The sequence below is a fragment of the Triturus cristatus genome, chromosome 4_2, assembly GCF_964204655.1.
Source record: "Triturus cristatus chromosome 4_2, aTriCri1.1, whole genome shotgun sequence".
Taxonomy (NCBI): domain Eukaryota; kingdom Metazoa; phylum Chordata; class Amphibia; order Caudata; family Salamandridae; genus Triturus; species Triturus cristatus.
Window position 1 is genome coordinate 59410336 of NC_140586.1, and position 13030 is coordinate 59423365.

Below are 13030 nucleotides of genomic sequence, written 5' to 3' on the forward strand. Positions count from 1 at the left end.
ATGCTGGCTTATCAGGAAAGGAGTCTCCGCTGCAATAAGTGCTATCCACACTCGACCCATCCTTCACTAAGACACAAGCTCAACTTACTCAAATATTCATTGTTTTCTCAAATTCCCTTAATTAATTTTTTACAAAATGTGCATTTTGGTGGTCGTTATAATGTAGCTTGCGATTTCACTGCGGTCTGTGGGGCTGATACAAGGGCGCACCCACAGTTACAAATCCATTCCAACTCCCAAAATGTATAGAATCGTATGGCTGCCATTAACAGTAGGTGCATGTAACCATCAATGGTGACATTAAACTCTAAGGGGACTAGATGTAATTCACATATTTTAAAGATAAGATGTAAAGACTTTCTTTGGAAGTATTTTGGATATAACTTCTATGGAAGTGTTCATTAATGTTGGGGAACACACCCTTTGGGATGTTCTGTATGTGTGAGTGCGTTGTGTGCCACATTCTGGCCTCAGAAGCGCTTTGCATGTGGCTTCCTTTTTCACTGAATTGGTCTATATGTGACATTTTGGCTTTTTAATCATCCAGTTTGTGAGGCAGCACAGAATGCAAAATGCTGTGTAACACGGCCATGCGTCAAACGTTCTCTGCGTGTGGGACAGTCCAGCATTTGATCTGCTCTGTGTGTGGGACAGTTCAGCCTCTCTTGTTCTGGTCTGCACACAGAGCAATAATCCATCCTTTAAAGGCTGGAATGTTGCACATAAAGCACAACTCACAGTGGTCTGTGTTGGATCTCTAGGTGATATTGGTAGGCGGATTTGCTACGCTAACTTTATTTTCTCTGTGCTCCCAGGTGTTTTTGGTGCTTTTTCTGGTCCTTCAAACAGTCTTCCCATGTGGTTCCTTTGGATGCTGCCACGGCTACGAAACCAGACCTGAGTGTGTCCTCATCGAAGAGGGACTTGTGGTTGCTGTTTGTAGGATTGGGGGGTACTGCATATCCCCCTTTCCTTTGGAATTGAGACCCCAGTGATGCACCCGGCATCATAGCACTCCTTGGCGTTCATTACTGACGGGAAGATGGCTGGTTGGACGGTTCATACGGCGCTGTCTGCAGTTTCCTGGCTTTCGCTGTTACAACTAGTTCTGAGTCAAGGTAAGCCAGATAGTTAATGTGCTTAGTGGTGGGGGAGATTGGTGGCAGAAGGGAACAAAATGTGTTGCTCGTGCAAGGGTTACTGTCCGAACACCCCTGCCTGAGTTCTGGATGCTTGACTTGATCGAGAGAAGTCTGTTAATGGGAGGCAGCAGAGTTGTCTAAGATTTGGCATCTACGAATTCAAGCATTTTGCTATAAACCAGTAGCTTTCATACAAGAACCCTAGATTTTGGGGGAAGAGCCAATCGCCCCTCAGGCTCTCTTTATGTTACCGTAGAGCTTCGTGGAAGGGCTGGAAGGACCTGAAGCTTGTGTTTTACAGAACTTCTGTTTTTTAGAGTGGGACGTTCATTACATAATTTGTTTTGCAGTGAGGCATAACCATCCAAACCTGCACAGGACATGTTTTCAGGCTGGGCATGCACTCTGCACAGTATGATCCACCAGAAATGTTCTGGATGAACAGTGTGCTATCTCCCCCAAAATGTTTTCTTTATGGTGTATGGACATCCTCAAAATGTCAGCTATCGTTTGAAGTGAGACATTTGCCAAAGGTGTCTGGAGTGAGGATCTCTGTGGAACATCACATGGCAGTACAGCCATCTTTCAAAATAAAGTCACATTATTTGATTGATCGCATTGTTTCCCTCTACTTAGTTGTGTGACCTGAAGTAAGTTTTCTCCTATGATGTGATATTCTCTCCTTTTGGGAGGTGTTTAATAATTGTTACAGCAGAGTGAATTCCATATTGAGGGTTTATGTGTAGGCGGGTGGTCTTACCCAGAGGGCATGCAAACCGTCTCTAATTCACGCATGTCCAGAGGTGCAGGAATGTTGTAAAACTGCTCCCCAGCCTTACTATTGTTTCAATACACAAGTTTTAATTGCATGGCTAAGCTTGGTCTTGAGCCCTAATGACCCAATTCATCTCCGCACCACTCTACTTTAGAGAAGTTCCTTTGATGTTCAACATAGTCATGAACCCATCATTCAAGAAGCTCATCGCAAACCCCAGGATCCTCGTGATTTTCTGCCCTTTCTCTGGTTTCTGCAGTGTGATGAAAACCCTCGAATTTTTGCCCCCCTCACAAGTCTCTTTCCACATCGAACCCAACAACCTCGTGACATCCATTTCAAATGCCACCCTCAGGGATGTGTGGTAGGATCTACATTCATCTAGGGATGAGGGCCACAGCTGTGTGTTGATCCTGATTGACATCTTTGTTTCCTTAGGCACAGTTAATTCTGCGTCATCAGGAGACATTGATGGCATCACGCAAGTAGTTAGAATTTTTACTTTTGAACCAGAATTACAGGGGAATGTGGCCTTTCTATCATCTGTCACTAATATCGAAAAGGGAGGTGCCAAAACTAATCTCTCTATCATTGATCATCCCGTTTCTCTGAGGGACAGTCTCTGTAGCTCTGCAGTTGGTTATGGCATGTATGTGGGTGGCACCCAGCTATCCTTCAAAACGCAGACCATGATAGAAGTTGCTTATGTTTCGCAGACTCCCACCTACACATCCAGAGGTCAGGGAGTACCAGCTGGCTCAGCCTTTCTTTGTTTTTTTAGCTCTATGATACCCTCCCATGTGAGTTGATCCCTTTACAAATACTCATATAATAACATAAAGCGACAAAGACCATTGTTCCACTGTTAGTGCTTCTTTATCTCGGACCTCTCTGGTCACATACCACACCAGCCCTGGCTCCGCTCTGATCTCACTGTGCCCAAGCTTCTGCTTTTCAACTGTCCCCTGGCCAGAGATGTCAACCTGCACTCTGTCCCTCAGGCCAGTCCTTCCGCCGACATGGCCTTTGACAATCTACGGCTTCTGCAGAGGATACTCTTACCTCCTGATACTCCACATGATGGATAGTTTGATTTTAGCAGTTTCCAGGCCAATGCAAAGTTTACATATCCTACCCAAACTACAACACGTGTATAGCTGTGCAGCCTTCTTTAGGCATGGATTAAAAAAAAGTATAAAAACTGACAATTTCTGGTCGGTAAATATTTTTTTTAGATTATCTTCCAAAGGGGGACTGAACAGAGATGTACATTATGGTCACTTTTGACCGTGCTCCGAATGCAACGCTGCCTTTAAACTGTAAGGCCTTGCATCATGCAGAATCTTACTTGCTACACATGTTGTGGAGTGGAAACAGGGCAGGACAGGGAACCCAAAGCGTCCCTGGCAATTTCTCGGACCAACCACTGCCTGGCCCCAGGAGGCTGGAAGCGCTTTCTTACTGCTTTCATTACCGGGGGGGGGGGGAGGCGATATTGCAGCTGTACGGCAAAACCAGCCCCACTATTGCAAATCTGGCCCCCAGCCTTCCAGGGAACCGCCTGCAGCACGGTACGGTCAGTCCAGCCCTGAGTGGAAACCTATGGTGCAGAGCGAGTGAGCACCATAAACCTGGAGGAATGGTGGTTGCTGGATTAAAGAGTTTGGAACAAGGATGGTGACCTGGCCGTTCTGCGGTGTCCGAGTTCTCTTCTTGCCAGTGTGTGGGGTGAGGGAGTGCATTCGTTTGGGAGACACACTGTGGCAGGGGCCCTGGAGCGAAGGTGAACAGGCAAGAGCACCCAAGAACTAGCAGCTGTTTCAGATGGTCCTGTTGTGGAAGCAGCACAGTGCAGTTGATGCGACAAACATATGGATAAGAAAGATTTCTTTCAGTAACAGTCAAAGAGCCCAAAGAAAGGAACGGATGGAACCAGAGGAGGTACCGATAAGCAGTGAGATGCAAGAGGTGTTCTAGGGCATACTGCAGAAGTTGCATAAAGTGATAGAGGGTTTCTTCTGCGGTTGATATCTGCATGACTAAGGTGGAGGCTTCAAAAAAGGATTTAAAGCTTCATTTATATGTTGGTGGTATGTAGACTCCATCGCGACGGAGAATACCTAACACCAACCTAATGGTCTGCCTGCCCGATTTAGATTTGGGCAAATCTTAGGTTTGGCAACAGCAGTGACTACTCCGTCACAACCATAGCCAAACCCCTCTGACGGCCCTACTGAGTAAGGGCAGTCAGAGAAATGGCTATATATCTGCCCATAATCAAAAAAATCAAAGGAGGGAGTGAAGAGGAAAAAGGTAGAATCGTCCTCCTCTTGATACTGTTATCCAACATAGGGATTCTACCATGTATTATGTGAATATATATGCACCCATGTGTGTGCTGCTATTTTTATTTTTATTTGAAGTGTTTAGTCATATGTGAAAAATGGTGCAAAAGGATCAGAGCTCCTTCTCTTAATTTGTGGGAAGGGCAAAGTTTAAAAATGTGTATAATACCCCTCACACACTGAAACCTGATTCAGTGTCATGCTTCATCATTGGGGTCTTCCTGCACCTCTACGGGATGGGGCATGCTACGACTTACGTAGACGCAGGAGCACTTTATTCAGTGATTGGTGAGTATGTGTAGTGCGTGGGATCGTGAAAACAAAATGTGAGATGGTTAAAAATTCTCTGGTTAGTGGAACGAAAATACTTTGTCTTCCCTGGCTGAGAATAGTAAAAGTGGGGAGGTGTAGATGGTGTACTATAATGAGTCGCCTCCTACAAGGTCGACATGTTTCAGAAGCCATCCCCTTGGCTTTCTTCCTCAGGACCAAAAAACGTTCCCGGTTACACCTCAATGGGTGATAGAATAAATGTACTTATGCCTGATACTCACAAACACTGTCCTTTGTTCCCTGTTATGGGAGTAGAAAAATATACCACTTGTATATCTTAAGAACCTGAAAAGAAAAATATTTTGGATAAATCATGGCTTTCATTATTTATCTTTATCTATTCACATCACCATCACGTGGAAAGTTTTAAGCTTTCTTGTGATACATTTCTCTTGTGCAACTCTGTTGTAGGTAATGGTACCATTTGGTAAATATCCTCTACTCATAAATCATCTGAAAGAACAATCCTTGTGATTTCTAGTGCCCAGTATCACATTTACTCAACATTCTATCATACATATGTATCTCCTAGCAAGATACATCTTATGTTACAATACATTCATACATAAAGGAAGTATTTGTACACTCCTATTGTGCCCCAAAAGGTTACAGATTAATGTTCACAGCAAACGTGCACTCGCATTCATACTCCCATGACGAGCCTTGGAAAAAATGGGAGATGTTTGGCAAAAGTCTGTTCACTCGTCCTTTTTAAACTGTGTTCTCATGGTGTCCTTTTTATTTTTATATGGTATTCATGCTCTCAAAAGGACGTGCCATAATAATACATACTTTAGAATTTAATCGTTATCGCTCCATGAGCTCACACGAGCGGTGTAGGGCGCCTTCAAATAGACACTGTGGGTATGTTAAAAGTCATGAAAAAAATGTTTCCTTTGGAGAAGAAACTATTTTAATATTTCTTGGCTAAATATTCTCGTTACAAAGTCACATCAGAAATACAGTACAATTACACTTTAAAATAAAAAAATTAAAGTGTAATTGTACTTTATTTCTGATGTGATTTTGATACAACAGCAATAATGTATATTGATGTATTGTTAAGCGAAAGCTTCTTTTTAAGCTAAATAATAAATTGTTTTATTTTTGACATAAAAGTTGTTTTGTAATCACTAGTTAAGGGTCTGAAATTATACTGTTCCCTCCACGTGTTTTGAGAGACTGAGTGCATGTATGAGTGTGCCGTAACGAGAATATTTAGCCAAGAAATATTAAAATAGTTTCTTCTCCAAAGGAAACATTTTTTTATGGCTTTTCAGTACCCTATTCCTTTGGTATAAGGGGTCCCTCTCAATTTTTCTTTAGGTATTTTAAAAGAACAGAAGGAAAAACAAGGTTTTAACGCCAGGGTGGTTTAAACAAACAAGCGTGGTCTCTTTGGCTTTTTTAAGGACATGCCATTGTCCTACTTACATGCTGGAAGGAGCGCGATCACCAAAGGAAGTACATTCTCGTGGATCATCGGAACCTAACTGAGGTTTGCCAGAGCCCGGTCTTTTAAAGTGCAAGGAGGCATGCTTGATAGGAAACAGGTGTGGCTGGAAACACTAGACCTTGGAATTTTTAAAGATGGCTGCCGGTAAATGGACCCAAAACAGGATTCATTTTGATCCACTTCCTGTTGGAACGATAAACACTGAATTGGTTGAAAAAGCAAGCATATATTTGTTTGAGGCTTATTTTGGAGGAGTTTCAAAAGGCAGCCAAATGGAGGTTGAATTCAAAGGAATTATTAAACAAAAAAGAAAAACAAATTGTTGTGCTAGAGACATCGCAGATGTGCCTTCATGTATGTGGGTTTTTTGAAAAAACACACGGGGGCCAAATTATGAAAAATGGAAAACCTAATGGAAAAAAAGGTAAAGAATAAATCCCAGCAGTAGAACGCTAGAGGCTGGAAAAATATTAACTGGAAACATTTTCCTGTCAGAGGATAAGGATTGAAAAGCAAAAACCATGTATATTTAAAAATAGTGTGTGTACACTCAGGTTTCAAAAGTTATAGTTTCTCTAAAAAAGAAGAAAAAGGAAGAAATCCAGTTTCCAAGCGCATAAACCTCCTCTTTGTTTAGTATTAGTTATGGGGGTGATTGTAGTACTGTATACTCCTTATGAGTCTGGCAACTTTTTGGTTGATCGTTAGTTGCCAGGGGATTCCTGTGTTAGATATTGTATACATCAGAGCTGGTTCCAAGGAATCTCATTGTTCAAGCCTTTCTCATGAGTCCTCAAACAGAACACCCACCGTTGTTCTTTTTCGAACAAATACCTTTCGTTTTGGATTTGTTTGATTACTGTCCACGAGATATCTTACCACTTACGGCCTTTTTCCCAAAAATGGGCTGCCATTTTGGTGGTACTCTTTTTGCATTTAATGTTACTTTTGTGTACCCCCTATCCTTACCTTGACAGGGCGTGTGGTCATTCCTACGTATTCCAAAAGACACGGGCACGTGATCAGATAAACCACATTTTTTGAATTGCATGTTGTGAATCTTCTTTGGTCCCATTTGGTTCCATCATGGAACAAGATTTCTTTGCTTTTCTTAGGTAGTTTGCACACATTGCACATTCCACAGGGATGATGCCCAGAGATTGGGGGCATTAAAGTGGTTTGCATTGTCTGTTCTTCTCTTCTTTCTTTTGGTCTGGTGTGTACCACCAAATCACGGATACTCTTACCTCTTCTATGAGAGAAGATAGGTTTTGGTAGATTGATGCTTCCACTGTTGAGGATTCGCCAGTGTTTGTTTACTGTTGTTGTGATACCATTGGAGTTTGTGTTGAAAGTTGTTATACATACTGGGCGATTCTCTTCCTCCTTATGGATTTTGGGTTCCAAAAGGCGGTCTCTGCAATTATTGCGTGCCCTTTTGTATGCATTATCAATCCCCTTTTTAGGATATTGGCGTTCTTACAGTTTCTTTTTCAGATCGATTGATTGTTTTTTGAAATCTTCGATTTCTGTGCAGTTCCTTCCTAGGCGTAGGAATTGCCCATAAGGGAGGTTATCGCCGAGATGTCGAGGATGGAAGCTATTGTACAATAGTAGGCAGTTTTTGGAGGTTTCTTTGAAATGAGTAGTAGTTGTTAGTTTTCCCTCTTTTGCATATATGTTTAGATCAAGGAAGACAAGTTTTTCATTTGAGATAGTGCTTGTGAATCTCAAAAATTGGTCTTGGCAGTTCAACCATGTTAGGAAACGTCTGGCGGTGGTTTCATTTCCTTCCCTGCTGATCAATATGTCATCTATATATCATTTCCATGTATGTATATGGTTATCAAATGGATTGTTGGGATTGAGGATCTTCTGTTTTTTAAGTTGATGTACATAGAGACCAGCTATGCTAGGAGCACAGGTACTCCCCATGCTGGTCCCGTGTTTTTGCAAATAGAGAGTGTTCCGTTATTCAAAGAAATTCTCTTTGAGTGCCAATTGGCAGCAATCTATAATCCTGTTTCTCGGTGTCTGGTAGTCCCAATCGGTGTTGAACAGGACATCTTCTACGATGTTGAGGGTCTCGTCGTGGAGAAGGCTCGTATATAAGCTCTCCACATCACAACTTATCAATAATTCTCTTTCTGGGTCAAATGTTTGCCCTTCTAACAATTGCAGGACGTCTTTGGTGTCTTTCAGGTACGTGGAAGTTTGTTGTAAAGTGGTCTTAAAGTGTCTGCAAATTTGGAGACTGGCTCCAAAATGGATCCAATTCCAGACACTATTGGACGTCCCGGTGGGGAGACCAGATTTTTGTGCATTTTTGGTATAGTGTTCTTGGCGAACACGTGGTTAGAAAATCCCTTTCCTTTTTAGATATTCAATCATGTGATCGTGCCTACTTCCACCATACTTGTTATTTTCACTCGTATTTGCTCCATGGGGTCCTGGTTGAGGACCTCGTAGTTCCTTTCATCGTGGAGGAGGCGTAGGCACTCTTGGCCATACTTCTCAGCTGATTGTATTACAATCGCCCCTCCTTTATCGGCTGGTTTTTATTACCAATTCAGGGTTATTTGCTAGTTCTCGGAGTGCCTCTTTTTCCTCTCTGGTGATATTGTGAAATCACCATTGCTGGATCTATTTCTTCCAGATCTTTCATGACAGCTTTTTCAAAGGCAATCAGTTCTACTGGTAGATTGGCTTCGGGTGGAGTTAAAGTAGATTTTGGTCTCAAACCATTGTCTCCATCCTGCTGGTCAGTTTGTTTGTCTTTGAAAAAGGTTTGTAACTTAAGTCTCCTCATGAATTGTTTCATCTCTTTGCATAATTGGAATTTATCCAATTTAGCCGTTGGTACAAAGCCTAGTCCTTTTTCTAGGATCTGATCTGTGCCGGTGCCAGATTCATTTCTTGCTGGTTGAGGCCCCTGGTTGAGGCCCCTGTCATGCTCCTTGTTGCCATCCGGATTGGTTCTTCGTTTTGTGGAGCCCAGTCAACATTGTTCCCTCTCCGGTTCCTCCCTCTGTTTCTCCCTTGGCGTAGCCCTTAAAAATGGTGCTGTTCATAGAAGGGGTAATCCTGCGGAGGGTAGTTCCATTGAGGGTAGGCTCCTTGTTGATGTGGGTATATCGGAGGTCCTAAGGGGTGCATGGGGTATGGAGGGAACAGTATAATTTCAACCCCTTAACTAGTGATTACAAAACAACTTTTATGTAAAAAAATAAATCATTTATTTAGTTCAAAAAGAAGCTTTTCGCTTAACAATACATCAATATACACTATTGCTATTGTAGCAAAATCACATCAGAAATACAGTACAATTACACTTTAAAAATGTTTAAAGTGTAATTGTACTGTATTTCTGAGGTGAATTTGTAACGAGAATATTTAGCCAAGAAATATTAAAATAGTTTCTTCTCCAAAGGAAACATTTTTTTTCATGACTTTTAAAATACCCACAGTGTCTATTTGAAGGCGCCCTACACCGCTCGTGTGAGCTCATGGAGCGATAACGATTAAATTCTAAAGTATGTATTATTATGGCACGTCCTTTTGAGAGCATGAATACCATTAAAAAAAAAAAAACACACCTTGAGATCAGTTTAAAAAGGACGAGTGCACAGACTTTTGCCAAACATCTCCCATTTTTTCCAAGGCTCGTCATGGCAGTATGAATGCGAGTGCTCGTTTGCTGTGAACATTAATCTGTAATCATTTGTGGCACAATAGGAGTGTATAAATACTTCCTTTATGTATGAATGTATTGTAACATAAGATGTATCTTGCTAGAAGATGCATATGTATGATGGAATGTTGAGTAAATGTGATACTGGGCACTAGAAATCACAAGGAGTGTTCTTTCAGATGATTTATGAGTAGAGGATATTTACCAAATGGTACCATTACCTACAACAGAGTTGCACAAGAGAAATATATCACAAGAAAGCTGAAAACTTTCCACGTGATGGTGATGTGAATAGCTAAAGATAAATGATAAAAGCCAGGATTTATCCAAAATATTTTTCTTTTCAGGTTCTTAAGATATACATGTGGTATATTTTTCTACTCCCATAACAGGGAACAAAGGACAGTGTTTGTGACTATCAGGCATATGTACATTTATTCTATCACCCATTGAGGTGTAACAGGGATCGTTCTTTTGGTCCTGAGGAAGAAAGCCAAGGGGATGGCTTCTGAAACATGTCGACCTTGTAGGAGGTGACTCATTAGTACACCATACACACCTCCCCACTTTTACTATTCTCAGCCAGGGAAGACAAAGTATTATCGTTCCACTAGCCAGAGAATTTTTAACCATCTCACATTTTCTTTTGACGATCCCACGCACTAGAAAGCTCACCAATCACTGAATAAAGTGCTCCTGCGTCTATGTAAGTCGTAGCACGCCCTGTCCCGTAGAGGGGCGGGAAGACCCCAATGATGAAGCATGACACTGAATCAGGTTTCAGTGTGTGAGGCGTATTTTACAATTTTTTGAAACATTGCCCTTCCCACAAATTGAGAGGAGTGCTGATCCTTTTGCACCATTTTTCACGTATAACTAAACACTTCAAATAGAAATAGCAGCACACACATGGGTGCATATATAGTCACATAATACATGGTAGAATCCCTATATATATATCCGCCCACCCAGTAAAGATGGGCAGACCTATATCCATTTTAGGTCTCGCCTGACCCAGCACATGCACTGGTCTGGCGAAACTTATTGAGAGGGCTCCAAAAAGTGCTACCAGGCCAGCCTAGAGCTACAGTGCAAGTGCGCGGGCGCGCGTGCCGCGCTTTACCACGAATACTTTCACTTTCGCGGCCGCTTTGATGTGTGATCGTGATCGCGATCACTTTCACGGCCGCTTTGCATAGCCAATTGGTCTTGCTTTTGGGACCTCATAAGTATTTAGTTATGCAACTGTTGCATGGCTAAACACTTATAAGGTCCCAAAAGCGAGACCTATTGGCTATGCCAATGCTTGTTTTACTTACTGTCTGTGCGATGAGGGGCAGTCAAATGGTAATAATGCTCCCTTCCCTATGGGAGATGACTTCTATAGTGAGGGGTAGCATTGCATTTTTATTTTTTACAAAACAAATCCCGTTTTTATATTTTCTTTTTGAAAATGAAATAAGAAAACTGTTTGGTACATAGCTTCGTCAGTATGACACTGCCCTGCACCAAGCAGCAAAATGCATTGTCAAGAACCACGATGACTGCGTTTCCTGCCAATGCCCAACGATTGCCCCTCAAACCTTGGTATGCGACATGATGAAGCATTTGGCTCTAAAAACCTGTTCCTTGCTGCCTTTGGTGGTACTGGACTGCTTAAAATGCCTTCAAGCTGTCCCCCACCATGGACCCTTGTGGGCAGGACTCTACTCTACAAAAAACGATCCAGCGGAAGCAAAATCTTTGTGCGTGGAAGTCGCATTATATGATAGGACTCGAGCACTGAGAAAAGACGTGCAGGGGGTACGTTGAGATTTGACACCTATGGGTGCTGCCTCCTCTGTTCGGTACTGCCTATTCTGCTGTTCCATTCTCTCTCTTACCATTGCTGTTCCCTCGTCCTTCTGCTACATTCTGTGTTTTATCATCATTGACTTTTCCTTCTGGTTTCCCCCATTCCTGTTCTTCCCTTTTCGTTTCTTCCCTTCCCTACTGGTTTCTTACCTTTCCTACTGTCTTTCTACCTCCTTTAGCTTCTTTTATCAATAATATGGGCATTTTTAGTGTGAGTTGGCAGATTCGAGCATCATTTTGTTTTTCTCCATCAACGGTATATGGTAAGTAATCTGAGTACATCGCTTTGGTGATTATGTAGTTTAACGTTGGGGTTGCAAGAATGGATGCTTTGTGTTTTTCTTTTGTGTGAAATGGTCTTTTTCAAGCTTGACTAAAAATTACAAACTTAAATTAGCTTCCATGTGTTTTCCTTTGTATAGGAAACTCATGGCAGGTGTATATATCTAATATAAAATCAAGCAACCATTATATATATCTCTGAAGTCCAATTTCAGGACACACAGATCTCTTGACTGGGAGTGAAAGCATCAGTGATGTAGACCTAGATGTACTTGGGCGGAGTTGGTGGACCCAACTCCTTCCCATACACTGGGAAACTTGAATTTACCTAGCTGTTATATCTGGAAAGTGGAAGCTTGGAATGTTGATATTTGGGGTGGGATGGAAGAGGCCAAGCAAAGGAAACCTGAATCAACATTAGGCAAGTTAGTACATGTTGAACTGATGGTAAGGAAATCTGCAGTGGTGCCTCATATTGGGATCTAATTACTGGTTTGGAGGTAGAGGTTACTTAACTGTAAATCAGGAAACGAGGAAGCTTGAGTCTCAAATCTTTGAGGCGGAAGGACCAGGCTACTGCTGCTCACCGAATGGAAATGAACCTGCAAACACTCCTGTCCTAGTGAAATGAGACCAGATAGAGAAGACTTTTAACAATGAGTGATATTGAGTACTATATACAGTAAATAATATATGTATTTTCATATGGTTGTAAAAACTTTGTCATGAATACTGTTACAGCAAATTCTGCCTTAAAAGGTGAATGTAATGAAGATCAGCGGGGAAGCGGGTTTGGGCCACAGGAGGCAGGAATGGTGCCATTACTAACCTTGCAGTCAAATGGAGGTCTTAACTCCATTGCCAAGGTCCAATTTAGTGACAGTCTCTGTGCTGTCTAGTGCAGAAGCACCACATGATGTAGACTAAGAACCCACAGACCACTACATAAATCATAGAAAGCAATGAAACTATCCCAATAACCTGGATGAGCCTGGCGGAAGCACAAACTATTTATTTTCTTCTGGAAACACTAGACTGGTGAGTTTCCCAGCAAAAACCCAACGAGTAAGAAGAAGCGCAAAGGGAAGAATAATGTTGTATACTTCCAAAAAAAGCTTTTTACTGAAGCAGATCCGAATGTGGGAATAACTG

General features: G+C 41.9%; 1 protein-coding gene across 4 annotated transcripts in view; it reads left to right on the plus strand.

The window, feature by feature from the left end:
• CRB3 (crumbs cell polarity complex component 3) overlaps positions 1-13030 on the plus strand; it is a 66235-nt gene that overhangs the window by 23902 nt on the left and 29303 nt on the right. For all 4 annotated transcript variants that reach the window (XM_085600515.1, XM_085600516.1, XM_085600512.1 and 1 more), the window contains exon 2: positions 816-1118. In XM_085600515.1, coding sequence (XP_085456641.1) covers positions 1043-1118 — 76 coding nt within the window. In that variant the 5' untranslated portion in view covers positions 816-1042. The remainder of the gene's footprint in view (positions 1-815; positions 1119-13030) is intronic.